This window comes from Eublepharis macularius, chromosome 3 (assembly GCF_028583425.1).
Source record: "Eublepharis macularius isolate TG4126 chromosome 3, MPM_Emac_v1.0, whole genome shotgun sequence".
Lineage (NCBI taxonomy): Eukaryota > Metazoa > Chordata > Lepidosauria > Squamata > Eublepharidae > Eublepharis > Eublepharis macularius.
In genome coordinates, this window is record NC_072792.1 from 149370111 (window position 1) to 149391620 (window position 21510).

General features: G+C 43.0%; 1 protein-coding gene across 2 annotated transcripts; it reads left to right on the top strand.

The window, feature by feature from the left end:
- Positions 1–1869: 1869 nt before the first annotated feature.
- TEX55 (testis expressed 55) lies at positions 1870–9872 on the top strand. Of its 2 annotated transcripts, none has more exons than XM_054973999.1 (4): positions 1870–2103; positions 4433–5014; positions 6225–6287; positions 8286–9872. In XM_054973999.1, the coding sequence occupies exons 1-4, from the start codon at positions 2026–2028 to the stop codon at positions 8331–8333; spliced, it is 771 nt and encodes a 256-aa protein (XP_054829974.1). In that variant the 5' UTR covers positions 1870–2025; the 3' UTR covers positions 8334–9872. The 2 variants fall into 2 exon arrangements, with proteins under 2 accessions (XP_054829974.1, XP_054829975.1); XM_054974000.1 differs by having other exon boundaries at positions 4433–4977.
- Positions 9873–21510: the final 11638 nt, after the last annotated feature.

Consider the following 21510-nt stretch of genomic DNA (forward strand, 5'->3'; position numbering starts at 1 on the left):
CTATGATATCATTGGCTACTAAGTACGGGTGGCAGCAAATCAGAAGAGCAAGATTGAAACCAATCACTGAGCTGTAAATAAGTTACATTGTATATGAGTTATGCAAACGATGGTATTCTAAAATACGTGTTCTCATTGGCTATCACTATTCAGGGGGTGGAACTGATATGTATATATATTGAGGGTTTCTGTTCAGTTTGTGTTGTGTGTGGTTATACTGAATAAAGAGCTGTTGGTTTACCTCAAGTCTGAACCCACTATTTAATACTGATAAGCGCTGAATCGGCTTGGGGGTCCCAGCATTCTGCACTGTAAGAACTCAAGGCTGATAAGCTGTGGTGTCTGTTTGAAACTGCCGTTTGTGGGGGCTGGAGCCAACATCACTTAAAAAATGAATTTTTTGCGCATGCATCGTAACGTTGCAATGTTGGAGCCTGTTCCCCCCTCCTCCCTCCCTGTATTTGCTGATTGGGCTGTCCCACGCCCACTGGAGAGGCAATTGGTGGCAGAGTTCTGTGGGAAAACATGTACTTTTCATGCTTGTTCCACTATCATTTTTTTTTAAAGCCAGGAAAGAGTCCTAACCTCGCTGCTTCATTCGGTACCTCCCTCCTGATTATGTACACACTGGTGTGTTTCAGGATTCTCCTAATGCCAAAGAGGAAAAAAACCCAAAGACGTGTGAATAGCTAGGGAGGGAAGAAGTGTTTTGCACATCCATTTGAGAAAGAAAGCAGCAGGGAAATACTCTTCCTGGCTTAAAAAAAAGAGAAAGTGTGTTTATAGCTGGGTTGGAGAAAGCCAAGCAGCCTTTTAATTCTTTTTATGAAGAGGAAGTTACTAGTTTATTAGTTCACAATAATCCAGACAATCTCATTCTGAAACAAGGGTGAACACAGTGTTGAGTTAGAACAAGGATGCAATGATGTCTACAGTCCTATGCACATTTGCGGTCTATGGTAATCCAGGCTGTTATGTTCCAAAATCAGTGAACAGGCTTGAACTCCAAAGGATTTGCTGCTGAGTAAATCTGAATAGAATCACACTGCAAGGTGAATCAGGCAATTGGCCTGCCATTTAATAGAACACTATGCAAGAATTGCTTTTTGATACTATTGAGAAAAATATGAATTTATGGGCACTGCAATGAAGTCAAGTATTTTAAAATCGTTATTGAGCGTTCAGACCTCAATTTCCGTCAACTCTCTTGGTGACAGGCAGCGGTCAGATTTAATGAGCAACAGCTTCGTCCTGTATATAACCGCACTGCACAGAGGCACACATTTCCATGAACGATGTGCTGTAGCTTCTCTATACACATAACATACCGTGTTGACGTCCCACAGCTTAATCTACCGAGAAGATGGAAGATAAAATCTCGGAAATAATAATAGTTATAACAACGCTACACTCCACGAACGTTATCCTCTTTTGTGTCTTTATATCACAAGCGCGTTTTCAGATCAGGAACCCTCTTTAGCTGCCAGCAGATCTAAACAGGTAGAAATTTAAGATTTAAAAAAATGATTGCTGCATGTTTTATTTTAATTTAAATTATATCATATATTGAAACGTATTATTCTGAGCTCCGTCCCTTGCAAAAGAGATTTTTAATTTTTTTTTATTAATTTTCCATTTTTTTCTTGCAAAAGAGATTATTAATGCATAGATGTAAAATAAATAATTCACACTACTTCCCAGCCCGCTCGCGGACAAAAACGAAAGCTGCGAAAGAACCTCGGGGGAAATTGAAACCAATCATAAAACACGTGATTTCATTTACTTCCGCCCACATCCAAGATACCGCTGCCAGATGACCAATCACCTGACTAAGAAATTCTTTCCCCCGCCCCCTCTCTCTCCCTGACCTGCCCGCAACGCCGCAAAACCAAGCGGGAGAAAAGGAGACAGAGCCGGTGAGTGGTTCCCATGGCAACTACGGCGGCTTCTTTTCCTCAACCCGTCCTGCGGAGCGCGTGAGTCCCGTACGGGCAGCGTCGAGCGACAAACTGGAGCCTTGGGCAGATGGGCGATGAAACGCGCCTTGGTCCGGAGATGGCGGGGCGCGGGCAGCTGCGGGAGCAGGGCTCGCTGGAGGGTCAGGTGAGGGACTTCGTCACACCTCCGGGATGCGGACCAGGCTTGGCTTGGGGGCATCGGCGCTTCTTAGAAGAGGCTTCAAACGCAGCAGCCCCAGCGCCCCTGCCTTCGCCATGCCCATGATAGCCCTTTGACTGCCCAGAAGCCTGGGCGGGGAGGGCGTGTAGAGGTTAAAAGCCCGTCTCGTCCATCGGGGACCGGTCAGTCTCTCTCAGGCTATCCTACCTCATAAGGTTGCTTTGTGGTAAAAATGGAGGACGTAGTGCCGCCCTTTGAGTTCTTTGGAAGACAGGGTGATATATTGGAGAGAGAGGCACACGCACACCCCAATTCCACTCTGTTAAATTCCAGCTCAAACTATAATCTCTCCAGAAGTTATCTATTTGGCATCATCAGCAGGCATGGTGTTTTACAGAATAGCAGGGTCTGAGACCAACAAGTTTTTGAGAGTCACACAGAAGTAGTAGTAGCGATCCCTGAGCCTTTTTACATGGGTGCTTCATGAAGGCATTGTAATAACAACAATAACAGTGCTAATCTGTCTAGAAGAGAGATTAGCACTGTTACTGTTGTTATTACTCAGAGCAGTGAACTAAGTCAATGTTATTATCCCCACATGGCATTAGAGGGAATTGAATCAGTGGAGTTCTGATTCGCAGCCTAACATAACCACGTTTTGTAGCCTTGTCATGCCCAACTGTGGGATGGAATAATGTGGGAAAGAAAATATATCGTTTTGAGGAGAATAGCAAAGAGCCTAGTAGCACCTTTAAGACTAACCAAGAGAGCTATAACCAAGACTGATGAAGAGAGCTGTGGTTTTCAAAAGCTTATGCTACATTAAAGTTGGTTAGTCTTAAAGATGCTACTGGACTCTACTATTTTGCAACTACAGACTAACAGGGCTAATTGGTTTTGAGGCGAGGTTTGCATGTTTTTTTGCCATGTGAGCACCATCATGTTTGCTGACAGCACAATCCTTGTCTTCTCCTTATACTAGAAGGAAACAGGTGTCAGTGTCAGATCAGATATAGATTAGTTCGCAGGGTACGTCAAATGAGTGTTCCTAGCGCCTGGAGGAGAAACAGCCAGCATGGTGTAGTAGTTAGAGGGCTGGACTAGGATCAGGGAGACTTAGGTTCAAATCCCCACTCTTCTATGAAAGCATGCAGAGTGAACTTGGGACAGTCATACTCTCATCCTAACCTACCTTCCAAGCTTGCGAGGATAAAATAAAGAGGAGGGGGGAGAATGATGTTGTAGGCTACTTTGAGTCTCTGTTGAGGAGAAATACCTAAATAATTACAATCACGCAACTTTATCAGTAGTGCTGAAAAGGACCCCTTTCACTATCTTCTATACCCATCTTCCTTGCTCTAGCTGGGCTACAACGCTGAACTATTACTTAAGGGATTGATTTCAGAACAGATTGGGTTTTCTGTGCTAGTGTACAGCCCCTCATCTTAAGAAATGAGGCCGTTCTCCAGTTTTGCAAGCAACTTTTCTAGATGCCGATCTATTACTCATATATAAAAATAATGCTGCCTGAAAATCTCCACTGATGGAAGGATTTCTCTGCCCTCCCGCCCCCACTGCATCCCAAAAGGCCCCTAGAAATGGTCCTCCTAAGAGATGGGACTCCCCCACCCCCTAAACAACGTGGAAGGGGGACGGCTTTATCTAGCTGTCTGATTGACATATGCATAAAAATTGTTTCTTTAAATATTCTACAAAATGAACTGGCCACTGCTGCAGAAACAGTCAGAACACAAACATTTTTCAGCTTCCCTATGGGAAAAATTTAGAAGCTTACAAACTCCAGGTCAGCTATTGTGTGTGTGTAAAGTGCCATCAGATCACTGCTAATTTATGATAACCTCTGTTGGGGTTTTCAAGGCAAGAGACTAACAAAGGTGGCTTGCCATTGCCTGCCTCTGCTTAGCATGCCTGGTCTTCCTTGGTGGTCTCTCATTCAAGTACTAACCAGTACTGACCCTACTTAGCATCCAAGATGTGACAAAATTGGGCTAGCTTGAGCCACCTAGATCAGGACAGGTTAACTATTAAGGGTAGAAAATAAAAGTGCGAAAAAGTGTTAGCGTGTACTGCATGAGTGCCACTAAGATACCTAATGCTATTTTGAAGCTAGTCGTCTGGGTAGATAGGTTGAAAGTATTAAGGAGGCAGTGAGGACAGTGATGAGCCACATCTCTCCTTCTTTCTTGTCGTGGCCGACAGCACTAAGTTAATGTCAGTCTGTGCATCATATAAAAGACCACACATGTGTGTTCTGCAGCTAAACTCTGCCTCTCTCTTTTGCTGTATGTTGTAGCTACTCTCTAGAAGAGTTCTGATCACTGAGGTACAGGCAGACTCTGAATCACCAGCATCCACATTTGAATCATTTGAGGCTACATCCCAAACACTTGTGGAATTGCCCATGGACGAGCCAGTAGAAGATACCGATTCTGCAACCAAAAATGAGACTGAACCTCCAGCCAGCAAACTTCCCAATGTTTTAGAAACACATACAGAATTGCTTGTTCAGTCTAAAACTGAATTTCAAAATGTTCTTCCTGTTTCACAAGCCACTACAGTCAGATCAGCACATACTGTTGAGGTCGTTGAAGAATCAGAACTGCATGCTACTCTGGATCAAGCATCAGAACCGCAGGCTACTCTGGATCAAGCATCAGAACTGCAAGCTACTCCGGATCAAGCATCAGAACCGCAGGCTACTTTGGATCAAGCATCAGAACCACAGGTTACTTTGGATCAAGCATCAGAACCACAGACAACAACTTTAACAGTCCAATTCCTAGAGGATGAGGAGCTCATGCCTGAAGTGTACCAAGATCCCTTTGAGGTCTCACTTAGGTACATGGAAAAGCATAATATTCTGCAGATATTCCAGGTGAACTTTTTCCTTTTCACTTTTTCCTGTGGCTCCTTTAACTGGTTGTGACGATTTGCTCGGGCACAATGAGTTAACTGTACTTTTTAAGATTCTGTTCTCACCCCAACAAGTCTCATTATATACATCATTTTCTGGGATCTGGGGGTTCAGACAACACTGGGACAGGACAGGCCCTCTTTGGGGAGTATCCACCCATTTATCCAAGCCCCAGGGATGAGGGAATTGGCGAAAGGGATTTATGACCTCACACAGGTGGCTTTCAGGAAGGCCTACTACTCTTTTAAAAAAGAGGTGGCAGAAGGGATCTGATTTAAGGGAGAGCATACTGTTCACGAGGGGGGGAGTAAGCACCTAGGGTTGCCAATAACCTGGAGAAAAAAATTGTCTTCTCCCTTTAATAGAAGTTTAAAATGTGAAAGTGGGCAGCTGAAGCTTTTCATGGCATGGAAGGAAGTAATGTCATCTGGAATAACTTTCTATTTAGCTTTTATGTTAAAGGAATGGGGCTTTTTTTCTACAAGCTGCATGTTACTACGATTGCATATTATTAGGATGAAGCAACAAAATGGAGACAAAACAGAAATATGTCCAAAGCAAATTATACTTCCCCCCCAAAAGGATCCGCTTACACAGAACTGAAAGAGAATATGGGGAAACTTACATTTTATGTCAGTTTCATTGTCATGGCTTCCCCAGAAGGGTCCTGGGTATTTGTACTTTAGAGTTCTAAATATTCTGTTATTTGGTGCACTGGTAGACCATTTTTCTCCTCTTAAAGTAGCTAATGTACATTTCCTAGGAAGACTCTGTTATGAGTATTGACCAGACTAGGTTTTGCAGTGGGCTGTGACTCAGTGGTGGAGCATTTACTTGGCTCAACCAGGTTTAATCCACACCCTCCATTTAAAAGAGCTCAGGTAGGAGGAATAACTTGTAGTTGTGTTTTGAAGTGCATTATACAAAGTCATCATTTTAGCCTTTTCCCACTACATTTTACCCTGAGTATGTACCATCAGTTCTCTGTGTAACTGCAAGTCATTCATACAGTTTGGATTTCTCATACATTTTAGGCTGACTCTGACTTGAATAACTGAATATAGATTTAAAAATGATAAGCCGTCCATTCCTTTGTCAGTAGACTTGGGTATCCCTTCAGTACTTGCCTTCAGGTGACAAATATAATGGCTCGTCTGTCTCTTCCAATTAGGACATCACAGAAAACTTGGTGTATGAGAAGCCAGAAGATCCCTTACAGTTCATGTTGAAACAGGTACGTGAGCTTGTCAGAACATCCAGGGCCTGGTTTGTACGGTTCCCTGCCTTTCTGAGCCAAAAGAGAGCAAACTGAAGTTGTGAATATATTTTTGTAGTTGTAGGCTGGGAAATGAGACTTGGCAGTGTCAGAAGGTGATATGCCCAAGTCCACAATTGTATGTTGGAAGGAAAAGACTCTGCTTGATGGAAGAGATGGTGTGAATGCCACACACCTCTCCTTTAAGGGTGGGGTCATCTTTATTTTAAAGCACCAGCAAAATGCTGGTCATTAAGATGTGATGGGGGAGAAACTTCAGGGGAGAGGGCATTCTAATGGAAAGGATTAGGTAAGGAAAAAGCACACTGACAGGAGGATACAAGTGGAGATCCTGGGCTTAGAACGAAGCTTGGAGGGAGATGAGAAAAGAGCATACAATGGCCTCGTGGGATGTATGGAGCTAGGAAAGTAATCGCATGCATTTACGTGTGAGCACCTTTGTACCCTGTGCATGTGCTGCATCAGACAAAAGTGCTGCATCTGGTCTTGGTAGCCGGGGGCATTAGCAGGTATGTGGGCAGCTGGCTGCTCTTGGGCAACATGTAAGAAATAGGAATTTGACCTGTCTGCAGCCAAATATGATTGTATTTGCATTGCACGTGCTGTATTGTGTGCTCTGTTGTCAGGTTTAAAATTGCATCTGTGGCCCCTTTTCCCCTTAGCCCAGAGCTGGTCAGACCCTAGAGCTGGGCTAGGGCTCATGAGCCCTTATTCAACAGTGAACAGAGTCCTAGGCAAGGATCCTTCTAATGAATTGCAAGATTTACTGAAACCAATCCTAATAAAGTCTAATTCATACTCCTCACCCAAGGGTATGTTGGCCAGACCTAGTTTTGTGCACAGGCCATTCGAGCAGGTCAGCTCCATTGATGATGACAGGAAGAGCTCTCCTCTAGCCCATCTTGGTTCTCTTCTTTGTAGGGCAGGTGGCATTGTGGTGTCTACGTCCCTTCTCTGCTCTCCTTGATCTTTGGCCTACTTGAGTTTTTTACACATTCTCGCAAGCCAGCATTCTCTGTTTCTGAATATGACTTAGGAAATTTCAGGCTAAAGTTGCTGCATACACAGGATTGTTCAGGGACAGTCTGTTTGCAAACTAGTTATTTTCTTGGTCCTGCAGACTTAGAAACAGACATAGAAGCATTTAATGAAGCATAATCTATTAGTAACCAGTGTTAGACCACCAATCTATATTTCATGTCATGTTGTTTTACTTGTTACCATCTGATTATGCTGGGATAAATAGTTTGTCTTTCAAAAAGTACCTGCTGATTTTTGTGCTTTGCTTTGCTTTTGGTTTTGGTCACCCTCCATAGTCTGCATCCCCAGTCATTTCCAATTTTCTTTGCGCTTGGCCCAGACTTCCACGTAATGGTAGCAAATGGTGCTGCAGATTTGCCTTGGAGCAAAACTGCACATCAGAGCAAGCCGCAGATGGAATTCCTCCATTGTCTCTCAAACTAGGAGGGAAAAGATGTATCTGTACACTGCCTCCAAGAGGCAGAGTTTGGGCGAGAGACAAACCATACTCTACCCTTCAAGTGTAATGGCAGACGATTAATTGACATTTTTGTTTGCAGTAAAATGTATCCATTATTCTGTGTGGGAGAAAATGGCATATTAATTGGGTTCCTTCAATCCAGAAGTCTCTGGGAGTTCTGAGTTCTTATCGCCCTGGTGGGTACACAACTGTCCTATTCAACCTGACAGAAATTGCTCAGGCTGACAGAAAAAAATGACAGGCTACTGGTGTGGCCATACCAGTTCCTGTGTACACGTGGGATGTGTTAGAGACATTTTAAAGAGATATTAATGTGCAGTAAGGGGCTATTGCACTGCAGGCTGCAGGTAAAACAAGACCTCATCCTATACCCGGCCTTCAGAATTTGTCAGTAGAATTTGCTGAGGAGTCTACAATGACTGACTGAACTCTCTAGGGGTTTTGCTGCCCTTTAGGTTCAGACTATGATAAACAACAGGAATCAAGAAGAAAAAGAAGAGTAAATGTTCCGGTGAAATGAAAGCCTGCGCACTGCAAGCAACTCTCTTTGGATTCCTTCAATGCTTCTCTCACTCTAATGGGCTCAGCATATTCCAGCACTGCCCTTTCCTTATTTTTCTCTCTGTACCAATTCTATTATTTTGAACAGTGTCGGTGGTAACTTGTTTTCTGATTTCTTCCGCAGTGGGTGCTGTGCTGGGGTTTTTGGGATAGACAATCCACCACTTTCTAAGAGCACAGATGGTCCCATGCCTTGGAGGAAGCACATTGCTGCTGAGGCAGCGTCCATCCAGTTCTAGGGCTGTAAGCCTTAACCATGTGAACAGCCTCTGACTGCAGTAATAAGAACCAGTCTACACAGGCAGAAGACTCTCCCAGTGTGGTTTAGACTGGACTGGCCCATTTCAGATTACAGGTGGTGACACACGTGTTGAATACTTCTCTATGGGAGGAGGGAAACCCTGCTAAAGTTAAAAGGGTTCTGGTGTGGTGGTGGGCAGCTCCTCTGGAGGAGCAATCAAGCTTAAACCATCACCTGCAGAGTATAGAAATACAATCCAAGGAAATTTTGACTCACATATTTTTGATAGATGCAACGTTTACAAGAAAATGATCTCAAGATCACTTTGTAAGACTTGCAACAGTAAGACCGCCTGACATCCAGTTTGATCAATAGTTGGTACTTTGATGTAAAGTTATTTACCCCATTAATACAAATTTAATGATTTAAATCAGAGACCTCTGATTTCACTGGGCTGTGAACTGGATAGGCTGACTGGTTAAGCTATTGAGAGCAGAGTTTAAAATCTGACTCCGGGTTTATCTAAATTCTGCTTTGTAGAGAAAGTCTTTTACACTTCTGGTCAGCTCTGACATTTAGAGTTGTAAATGAAAAAAAAAAGTGCAACTATTTGCAGCTGTACAATGAAATGGTCACAACCCCACCCCCCACCCCCGGCCCCAGTTTCAAAACTGTTGTGGAGGTTGGAGGTAGTCTATTGATTCTTCAGAATGGGATTCTTCCAGGATGGGAAAATGTTTTTCCAGTAACCAGCAAACCGTTTTTTCTTGAGGGTCTCTAAATTAATTCCAGAATCTTCATTCTGATTCAAAATTCTAACAGTGCAATCCTAAACAGAGTTACTCCAGTCTTAAGCCCATTAAAATCAGTGGGCTTAGACTGGAGTAACTTTACTTAGGATTGCACTGTAAGTAGGCCTCACATTTAAATAATCTGTTTGAGCCTTTGGGAAAGCATTTAAATCCAAAATACTTTATTTTAGTTACTTGATCGGATGAGATTCACCTGCCAGGGAGAACCTCTTTGCTGATAGTGCTTTTTCTTAGTGCAGAGATCAAACACTAGCATATTTTTTTGGTTAAACCAGGAAATAGTTGATGGGGCTTCCCCACCCCCAATGAAACTTTGCATGGAATTTAAGTATGGTTCTAGCTCTTTGAACAAAGTGACATTGCCACCTGTGTACAGCCACTAATCATGTGCATATAAAAGCTTTGATTCTAATGAATAAATTTATTTTGCTAAGGTAACCTGTTGTGTGTTATTTACTAGCTCAGATGTCCAGTTTGGGGACAGTAGGCTCTTTTCATCTTTTTGTTTTGTGGAATTGGATGCTGCTGCCTTGATGTCCAAGTTTGTGACTTTGAGAGTTTTCTGGTTCCAACCCATAACATTCTTATGCAATTAAAAACCCTAATACGACAGGAGACAGCTGTGGAAAAAATGGAAAAAGCTGCCATTGAATTGTCTTCCAACTTCATTAAGTGCTTTTATTTATTTATTTTACAAAATTTATATCCTGCCTTTCTGCCCTCACAAGGGCTACCAAAGCAGCTAACAAATGAAATCATGCATCATAAAACCATATTTTAAAGCCATTAAAACCAACCAAAAAAACTACAAAACAATAGCATCACTAAAGCAATTAAAACCAGAATTAAAAACATGCAAAGACATAAAAACAAAACATTGGGCAGAAAGGAGGGATCACTGAGGGAACACCAAATAAAAAATCTTCGCCTGCTGGAGAAAGATGGCCACCCGTCTAATCTCAGAAGGCATGGTACCTGAAACGGGGTCTCCAGTGATGACCACAGTGATCATGTAGAGGTTCGTAAGGGGTGGGATTATTAATTCCAAGCCCACCTTGAATTGTGTCTGGAAACAGGGAGCCAGTATAGATAAGCCGAGACTGGCGTGATACGGACTCTACGACCCACTCTAGTCCACACCCTGACTACAACATTCTGCATCATTTGAATTTTCCAAACACTTTTTAAGGATAGCCCTATGTAGAGCGCATTGCAGTAATCTAATCTAGATGTAGCTGGGTGCGCCACAGTGGCCAGATCTTAGCAGTTTAGGAAAGGCTGCAGCTGGCTAACCAGAAGAAGCTGGTAAAAGGCACCCATGGCCACAGCTGCCACCTGCTTATCCAGCAGTACACCTGGGTCCAAGAGCATCCTCAAGACTATGGAGCTGTTCCTTCAAGAAGATTGCTATTAAGGTGTCACCCTATTGAGTATGGGCAAAAGGACCATTTGAGAAGTAGAGTGAGTGGTTGCTGCATAGGGTCTTACTATCCCAGAGTTTGTAAAATGGCAGTCAGAGTGTACGGTGTAGAATTGGCAATGGCAATATCGTCAGAAGCTGACATATCTTTAGCATTGCTATTTGTGGACAGTAGGTGGCAGCAAGAGGTCACAGCAGTTTTATAAAGGCACTTTTAATAGGAAAGGGCTAGCAAGCTGCAAGCCAAAGGGCAACAATTCATGTAACACCTACCAAGAATTGCTGGCAGGCATTTAGTCCAGCACACTGAAATCCAGGATACTCCACAGGGTTACAAACGTCACATATGACAGCAGAGAAACCTGTTTGTGCCAAATCAGAGTAGTTATGACTGCCTTTAATGCTCAGATAACAAAAGAGTGGAAATTTCTAAATAATACGTTAGCACTTACAGAGTTGTTTCTAGTACTGATAGCCTTTCACCTGCAATATCTCAGTAACCCTTACAACAGTCCTACAAGGAAGGCCAGTATTGTTATCCTTGTAAATGAAAGTGTAAGAAAAAAAATCACAGTTCTGGTTATTAAGCTAGATTTAAAAAAAAAATCAGTAATTTTCTACAAATGTCTTCACATCTTAGCACTGTCAGAACTGAAACAAGATTCTATACTTTTCCCTCAGTGATGTTTCAGGGCTGGGGAATTCTGCGTCTGTTTCAGAAGCTGTCAAGTGCCCTTTCCACTCACATCTTTCTGTGGCAGACGAAGATGTGGAGGAGAGCAGATGAGAGCTTCAGCTCTGTATCAGATTTTCCCCAACAACATGTGCCTCATCTCCAGTTTCTTCTTTGGCCTATACAGTGATTGGACTGCTTTTCAACACCCCACCCCCCCAGATCTCCCCAGAGTACTCCAGAAGCAAAACATGACATTTCCTTCAGTCTCATCTCTGATGGGGAGGAGCTGTAGCTCAATGACAGAACGCGTGCTTTAACGCAAGAAGTCCCAGTTCATCTGAAAAGGAAGTTGGGAAGCAGTCACTGAGAAAGACACTCTTTGCCTGAGAACCACCATCAATCATATTAGACAATACTGAACTAGATAGACCAGTGGTGTGTGTCAGTCTAAACCAGCTACATAGGTTCTCCAGCAAGGAGGAATCTTTTCCTATAAGCATTTCTTTGCAACTAAGATTAGCTTTCTGCTCTTGCATCCTATCATCTGTTTGTTGTCCAGCCACTTTTCTGCTGAGCAAAATTTAACATGGGAGTAAGTTGGGTTTTTCCCTCCCCAAATGTTAGTAACTGAATCTGTCATTTCCTCCAAGAATGCAAGCTTAATCCTCCTCTGTGGGGAGGGTGGGCTAAAAACAGATTATTATTATTATTATTAAACTTCAAGACTCATCCAACTGTAAATTGCCCACAGCCCAAACACTGTGATCTTTCAAGGGAAAAAACCAAAGAGAATTTGTGGGTTGCAAGTTTCTGTCACTATGCAAAGGCTATCTCTTGTTTTTTCCATTTTCCTCTCTTTCGATGAATAACGTTTCCATTTTCTCCCTGGAAGATCATTCTTAGTTGAATTGATCAGAGTTGTGTTATTCTGATCTCATCCTCTGAAATTCCCAGTCTTCACTCCCCTTCACTCCAGCTGAAAACACCATCACATTCTGTGACACAGAACTGACGTGATCTTTATACGCAAGATTTTCAAGCAAGCACTCTGGGTTCCCAGAAGCCAAGGTCTCCTAGCCGATCTGAGAAGGACATGGCGGCAGGTTTGTTGTCAACGGGCCAAGAAAAATAAAATCAGCAGATGATGCTCTTTCTGGGAAAGGAAATAAATTTTATCACCTGCTAATACCTGCCTATCATCAGCTAGAAATCGGTTTTTAAAAAGCAGTCCTAATTGTGTAGCACCTTCAAAGGCTAAACAGATGCATTGTGCTTAAGATTAGAGGCCATTTGTCACATTTTACGAAGCTGACTCTGGCTCATGAAATCTTACACCACAATCAATCCATTGATCCTTAAGGTGCCACAAGAAGACTGTTGGCTGTTTTTCCCTTGGAGACGTCTTCACTTGGGAGGAGGGGGAGTCATTTGGCAAGATTCACCCAACGTTCCTCCAAGCACCAGTGAAACACAGTCCTGCTGGCTGCCGTTAGTTAATATGCAGGAGCCTGTTATGCCGACATTAACAAAGGATCGATTAATCATCATTACTCTCATTTCAAAGCTCTTTGAAGGCACCAGTGGAAAAACAACTCTGCCTCCTACTGATGCTACTGCTTTATAAATATCAAGTCGTCAGCCCTGCTTGGTTGTTCCTCAATGTCATGAAAGCACAAGGCCAAGTTCACTCACCCGCTGCAGGGAAGCAGAGCACACTGTGATTGCCCACAAGATGGATTTTGAGTCTCCTCTTATCTGCTGCATGCCCCCCCCTCCCAGTTTTCTTATCTCTTTCACCTCTTCTGTGTACTGAGAAAGATCTATATTGTATCTGGTATTTGTAGTGTATCACATCATTTGTTATCTCGGTCACTATCATAGCCGTTATCGCTTCGAGATACATACAAATGTGCAACAAGATTTAGAGTCTCAGGATCTGTTTGCTGTAGAAGGAAGCCTTCCACTGCACCATAGTTGAAAGAGAAATTCTGTGGCACCTTTATAGTCTTACAGACTTACTGAAACAAAAGCTTCCAGATAACCCCATATTCTCCTGCACTGGAGCTCCTAATTATACTGGGAGAGGTTGTGGGCGGCTCAGTGATAAAGGATGCGTTTCACACGCGCAAAGTCCTGAGTTCAGTCCTCTGGCATCTCCATTTGAAATGTTCAGGTGATAATGAAAGTCCTGTACCAGAGACCATGCTGCCAGTCAAGGGTACACAGTACTGACCTGGGCCGATTCCAGATGGCCAGAAATTGCGGTTTTTCTGCGGAAATAACATCCGGAAAAAGCATGCCGTCCCACTTCCGGATGTTCGCACGGCCAACTGAGGTACCCAGGATTGGTTGTTTCCTCCCCGTCACAGTTGATGTCGGGGGCCTTCATTGGTTTGCATTTCGGTTTTTTTAAAAAAATGTTTTTACGTGTTTTGCGCAAATGCGCAAATGCGCAGGTATGCGAATATGCAGCGTCGACTTTTGTGCGTTTGTGCATTTGTGCACATTTGTGCAGTTCGATGTGCGCAAACGTGCTACTGCGCAAATGGCGCCCGGTTTTTTTTAAAAAATTAAGGGAATATTGTTGCCAGCCGGCCGGCAAAGGAAGGAGGGAAAGGGGAGGGCCTCTCCGCGGCGACGAAGCGTCCAGAAGTGTGCAAACCTGCAATACCGCGTTCACACCTTCCGCTTATAGAGCGCAACTGAGCGCCATGGACCGCAGGTAAGCCGGGACGGGAAATTGCGGGTTTTTACGAGTGAGGTCGCTGAAAAAGCGAAAGCACTCGCTCTATTTGTGCCCATCTAGAATCGGCCCTGGACAAACCAATGGTCTGACTCAGCATTAGGTAGTTTCATATATGGTTCAGTTCTGACACAATACATCAGAGAAAAGGTTATTTTGGCAGGCAGGCTCCATCCTGAAAACATGCAAAGGATACTGGTTCTACTGATCACAGGCAATGGCAAATTGAAGTGCTAAAACAGTGGATTAAACTATTGCCATTTCCACACACGCTGGATAATACACTTTCAATGCACTTTAGCAATCCTTTGGAAGTGGATTTTTTGTTCCACACATGGAAAAGCAGTTCCAAATGTTCACTAAAGAGTATTGAAAGTGGATTATCCAACGTGTGTGGAAGCAGCCTATTTCAGTGCATTCTTTACTTAATGCTTAACTCCTATAGTCACTCTTCAAATTGACCCCCTCTTTTGCTAGTTTTCCTTTTAAGCATAAATCTTGCTTTTTCAAAGCCAACACGACTTTTAACATTATGACTGGGTTCTCCACCTCACTGTTCTCTACCCTTCCAGTTTTGTAGGAAAAAAGCCAACAGACACCCAGTCTGTGGCCATGGATGTTTCAGTGGTAGAGCATAAAGTTAGTGCCACGTTCAGTCCCAGGTCAATGATATCAGGCATCATTAGTTTCAAAAATCATTTCCTACTGGTGTTTAACTTGATATAAGACTTGATTCCTCACCCAGGTGAGGAAGTGTGAGTGCATGACTAAGACTATACAGCATGAAAGCATCAGGAGGACTGAGCACCAGTCATAGGGTGAGGCTTGACCCATTAATCAAAAGTGCCTTAGGCCAAACATGCAGCTTGCTTCCCATCAATGCATCTGTCCACCGCTCTTCATGGCACCTGCCAGAGAGAAAAAGAAACTCAGAAATAGCTTGGTGGGGAAATGCCAACCAAGCTTGATGCAGCTGCATCCTGAAAATAAGTTTCAGGCAGGGAGGGAGTTGCTTGTACCTTTGAAAGTATCAGGGGAGCCACATCCAGGCTCCTCAATAAAATGGCGATCTTTCAAAACAGGTTGCAGAGATATGTGGGATGTCTCTCCTAATCTGGCACTGTCTTCTTTCATTAAAAACTGGAGGACTTCATTCTGCAAACACTGGGTGTCAATCAAGAAAGCGGTGTGCTTCAATGTCTATGAAACCCATCAAGAGCCAACAAACTGCATGCATGGAAGGAGAGAGAACAGAAGAGTGGAAAGAAGCAGCCAACAAAAAAGGGGGTGGGGATGGGATATAATACCAAAAAAGAAGTATTCTGGGAATTGGGGAGAGGGGTAACAGGGATCATCGAAGGAGGCAGGAGAGCCTTGCAGCTTGGGCCTCAGGCTTAAAAGAGGCCTCACATTTGGACACTTTTAAAGCATTTGCTGAATTTTGTGACTTGTTTTTGTGTGCATTACACACTGCCATTTTTAACATTTTTATTGTGGCTAGGGGGCTCAAAAGCTGGAAGTGGCCTGGGTCTATCTGGACCTCTGAGAGGAGACAAGGAAACCCATTGCCTGGAGAACCAGGATTCATTGATTCATTATACAAGAACTCACAGAAAAAGGGCATCTCAGCTGAACAGGCCTCACTATAGCATGCATGTAGTGGATCGCAGACATTCTTTCTGTGAGTCATAAGTGGAGAAAGATTCTATGTCTTTTGTCTTCTGTGTAGCAGGCAGGTGGATAGAAAGAGCTTAGTGGAAATGTTCCTGAAAAGCAGAGACCTGGGAGGAGGTATTCAGCCTGTCCTGGGAGCCTAAAGCTGTACTAGAATCTAATGATCAGAGGTATTTGGATATCAGGTCAGCGGCTATAATCTTTTTCTCCTTGGATAACAATTAGTGTACTCACTTCAATACTAATGGAAATCAAGGAATGGAGTCAGCTGAAAGAGAGTCACTGTGACTTGTCAAGGTGTAAGAGCCTTTAACCACACCTTTTCTTCATCTCTATAAAGCAGAGTTGTGTTGTTTTTGCTTGGTGGAAGAACATGGTGACCTTTAAATGATGCAAGAAAATCAACCAAGGGTTTGTGTGTGGTTCTAAAACCCTGGGATTTGTTGTTCATGTAGGAAGGGGTCTGCACATTACATTATCATCATTATATTTGAGAGCCAATGGCGTATATTGGGTAGAGTAGGATTGGCATGGTTACAGTTTGACTTCTCAATCTGCCATGAAGCTTGCTGAGTAACATTGTGATTGTTCTAATCTCCCAGTTTAACCTTCCTCCTTGTGAGGATTAAATTAAATGGTGGGAAAATATGTGCTTCCCTGAGTGGTATTTTTTTTTTTAAAAATGTGAACTCAACTGGCCTTTGGTAATGCATGCCTTAGTAATACCTAGGTTAGACTACTAGAACGTGTTCTATGTGAGACTTCCTTTAAGAATAGTTAAAAGTTCAAAAAACGTCATCAGTTACAGAAGACAACCAGGGAGTTACCTGAGGCTCTTTGTAGGGACCATACTTCTCCAGTTTTGTCACAATTACATTGGATCCCATTGGATTCCAGTGAGTTTCCAGGCTGTACTCAAAATGCTGGTGTTACATTTGGTGTTCAGCTACATATTAAAAAGTCTTTTTGATTGCTGAGGACTTGCATTGGGACCCACACTCACTCTCTTCCGCTTGTTAGTCCAGCGCGGAGAAAGATGTGGCTTTAGTCTTTCCCCTCCCCTGCTGTCATCTCCCCTACTGTTAGAGGAAGGGCTGTGGCTCAGTGTTAGAGCGCCTGCTTAGCATGCAAACAGTCCCCGGCTCATTCCCTGGCATCTCCAGTTAAACAAAATGGTAGGTGATGTGAAAGACCTGAAACCCCAGAGAGCTGCTGCCAATCAGGGTAGACAATACTGACCTTGACAGACCAACAGTATAAGGCAGCTTTATATATACATATCCTCAAAAAGCCCTGTTGAGCTGCTATTTGCTCCACTGTAAAAATCACGTTACTTACATGACTGCAGGTAAGTTTGATAAGAGAGGATGCAAAAATGGCAAGGGGGAGAAGCTAAAGCCATTTCTTCTTGCCTGCCTGCTGTAGTCACAAACAGAAAAGAGACGGTGTGCGTGTCTGTAAGGACTTCATAATGTGTGGCTGGACCCTTAAAATCTTAAGTGTCCTTGGCCTGACACATCTCAGAGACTGGCGTGTCCATATTAGTTCTCCTGTAGTCTAAGATCTTTTAGGGCTGGCCTGATCTGTGTACCAGCCTTACATGGGATGAGACTGGAGGGGCTCAAGAGAGAGATTTCTCAGCTGTAGCCTCCAAGGGTTGGAATGCCTTACAGAGGTCCAATCACTGGTCCATCATTGGTAACCTTCCAGAAATCAGTCAAGACCATTATCTTCCAGAAGACTTTAGAAGAAGGCTAAATCCAGCAGAGGTGTTCATTTAGCCTGGGATTGTCTGACATTTATTGGTCCTCTGTTTTTTATTGCAGTTGGGTCTTTTATTTGCAATAAGGGTATTCATTGTTGTTATTTACTTACTTATTTCATTTATACCCTGCCTTTCTTCCTAATGGGGTCCCAAAGCAGTTTACATCATTCTCTTACATTATTACTCCATTTTTTTCAAATTTTAGTGGGTTTTAGTTATGGAATTGTTCTGATGATTACATAGGGTTTTAAAATTGCCTTGTCAGTGATGGTTTTAAAGTTAAATTTTCTCTTTAATGTTTTAAGTATTCTACTATGTACTCTGTACAAGATAGAAAACAACTCATATCGGCAGATGGTATGATTCTGCTGCTGAAACAAAGCATCTGCCCCATGATCACTTGTACACCTCCCATTCATGTCCATGGAGCTTGTGGAGTAGAATTTCTTAGTGAATTGTGAAGAGAGAGAGAGAGACTGTCCTCTTAATTAGTTGCTTTGTCATGAGCTTTTAGATGTGCTTCAAGCGGACTAGCACCATGGCATGAATCAGACTCGTAAGCACACATCTAAGCTCTTCACCTTCCAAAACAAAATCACTGTTGTTTTCCTCGTGAGCCTGGGCTTCTCCTTTATCCGATCAAGCCATCACATTGCCTGCTTGCTAAGCTAGTTTGGCAGAAAGCCGCCTCTTCTTGCCAAACAATACTGGCAGGAAAGGAGTGAATTCCATTCCATTCTCCGCACCCTGCTCTGTTTAAGGAGGGGATTAGATCTAAAAACCTGTTTGAAATTTTGCAATATCGATACACTGGCAACAAATCCAGCTGGAGCGCCTCTCTTTGTGGCCACAGCCCTAAAGCCATGCCACCATGGTTTATCCCTCACAGCCAGGAGATGTGAGTTGCGGTTGGTCCACATTCATTGCACTGTGTTGGTTTCTCCACTCCCTTCTTTTTTCCAGCGTTCATAAGTCACATCAATGGGCTCAGAGTGCCTCGTCCTGCTACAGACTCCTCCTGTTAGCTGGAGAAGGGCAAGTGGAACTTCTCATGGGACCAGGCTTGGTCTAAAAGCCTTTAGCAGCTAAACCTAGAAGTGGGGAATACTTAACTGTCTGTAAAGAGGTATCATTCCTCACCATGACCATTTAAAACCATTCCAACTATGGGTATTTTACTTTCCTGCTGACACCCCAGCCCCTTCTTTGGGGTGGAACTAGCTGTTTCTGTAGTATTCATGTGATTCATTTTAGTGGCAGTCTTTCTGCTGTGTCAGCACTTTTTGAGCAGGGGGCTACTGTCATGGCAGAGAAAGATTTATATACCCCCTTTCTTTAATCTGTTTTCCTGCCTCCCCAAAGCTGTTTTTACAACTTCAAGGGAAAGTTAGAGGTAAGAAAATTGCCTGAGAAGAAAGGGTTAAGCTTAAGAAAGGCTTCTCTACCATCTCTATCTTAGAAGTGCTGCCACACAGGCTGTATTTTGTAAAAAAAGAAAGATACTCCATTAAAGAGTAACAGAACTTGAGCTCTGGACTGAGTCAAGTTCATGCTTTGTGGGTTTGCCTCATGTTCACCCCATGTCTTCTGAAGAATATCCCAACTGTTTCCTCCATCTCAATTTCTTTAAAGTACACACTATGGAGACTCTGAATAGCATTTCTTCCTGCACTCCTCTGCGTTTAGCAACTTCCTAGATAAAAAGTAGAAATTCAGCAAATAAAATTTGCAGATGCAGTAATGGGATCTCTGTTTGTTATGCAGATTGTTAAGCATAGCCCAAAAAGAAAAGTTGCAGAGCGCCCAGCTTTGTGAGCTGCTGATAATACAGTAATATCCATACATGGATATGACTTCTATGTAGTAAAATAATATTCAGATCTTGTGTATTGTCTGAGTGTTCATCTGAGAGTGTCCATGGATGCTATGGAGATGACCTTTGGGTTGCCAAATATCAGAACCTGCTCCTAGGCCTAAATGCAGCTGGATTGGTAGACATCAGCAAACAATTAAGCTTATCGCCATGATGCCTTAAACTGTGTCGCTCTGCTTATTGCAGATTGAGACCCTGGTTAAAAACCCATGAGAAGCTCAGGCTACTTTGCCTTCTAATTGCTTGGGGACCGTAAATGATACCCATGTAAGAAATCATTTGGTCAGTTCGCAGGACCATTTTTTATCCGTTGAACTCAACAGACGGCAACTTTTTCTCAGTGGATTTCATTTAGCTGAATTTTTTTTTTGAAAATGCTTCCACATACATTGCAGTCACACAACTAGTAGGCGGTGAGTCACAATCCTGACACATAGCAGGGCAATTGCAAGATCACTTCAACACCCAAATCCATGGACAAAGTCTGCTTTGTGGTATTGCTATCCCTATATAAATATGGTCATTTGATTCATCTCTCAATTAAAGCCTGGTAAAATTACCCCAGTTCCTTTTTCTTCCTCTTTGTGTGTGTGTGTTTGTTTACCGAAAAAAAGAAATCTGAAGGGGAAGGATTTAAGTACAAGAAGCTTACAGTGGCCCCACCAGTGGCTGAGTGAAGTGGCCTTAGACAGCAGATTCAACAGGGGCACACTTGAAAGGGGATAAACCAGTTGCTCTTTGACAGTTATAGGTCTGAGCTATCCAGGCACTAAAAGGTTAGCAGATCCCTCCCCAGCTCATGCTTCTTATTGAAGGATAAAGTCACAGGCCAAATACCCTTTCAAAGCCTCTTCTCTGATTTTACTAAAGGCAGATAGATGATTTTTGAATGCCTCCCAAGAGGACTAGGAAAATGATGTGGAGTTATCCCTGAGTTGTTGAATCTCTAAGTGTGGGCAGCAACCTTTCTTTGCATTGGTACATGAGGAGGAGGAGGTGGGAAAGAAATGTGTTGCCCTTCAAAGTGGCAGAGGCAACTCTCCCCACAGTTGTTCTTCTGTATTGGGAAAGGCTGCACCAGATGAACTTCTGCCTGTCACAAATCTGTTTAAAGTGCTTGCAGTCTTCCAGAAAAGGCTAGAAAATTTCCTTTCAAACCAATGGAAACATCTCCATTGAATGGGATACTTTTGGGTTCTAATCCTGCTAATGTTGCTACCTGGCAGACAGGCTTCCTCCTTTAGACACCTGGAAACCACCAGACAATTCTTTTCAATACACAGAGAGGAGCTCTATCACCTGCCAGGCCTGCTCTTCAAGCTGCTATTGAAGGCATAAGACTGAACTCAAAAAGCTGGCAACCTTAAATCCCACTCTAGAGCATTTGCAACAATTAATTAGCAACTATAGAACAGTTTGCCCTTATAGAAGCATTCATCTTCTGTAATAGTGAACATTTCCATGTCAAGATAGCCTACACCAGCAATTCCCAGTCTTGGTGAACCTGTGAATGTTTTTAGAAATTTGAGAATGGGGAGCAGGTTACTGCAAAATGGCTGCCATCCGTTGCTGAGACCAATCACAAAATATTGGTATGTTTCAAACCAAGTGTTCTTCTACAATGAAGGCTGTTTCTGAATGGATGCTCCTTGGAGATGCAAAGGTTATGCATTTTTTTCTCCAGCAAAATGGAAAAAGACAAGGACTGGCTATATTCTTTGGGGGGAAAACAAATGGGTGTCAGCAGAAAACACATTGGTGGTACCATGGTGGACATCACTGGCATTCATATTTAGCAGTTAAATGTCAATATATTCAATTCAGTTGTGGCTAAGTGGTAGAGAGCATACTTTCCATAGAGATGAACTTAGATGGGAATACTGGTATCTTCAGTTAAAGACTGAGACAGCAATTT

Bases quoted from the DNA above. Each gene is read 5' to 3' on its own strand.
- TEX55 (XM_054973999.1), top strand. From the start codon at position 2,026: ATGGGCGATGAAACGCGCCTTGGTCCGGAGATGGCGGGGCGCGGGCAG. The intron at 2,104-4,432 runs GTGAGGGACTTC...TGTATGTTGTAG, and splicing joins AGGGCTCGCTGGAGGGTCAG to CTACTCTCTAGAAGAGTTCT. The intron at 5,015-6,224 runs GTGAACTTTTTC...TCTTCCAATTAG, and splicing joins ATATTCTGCAGATATTCCAG to GACATCACAGAAAACTTGGT.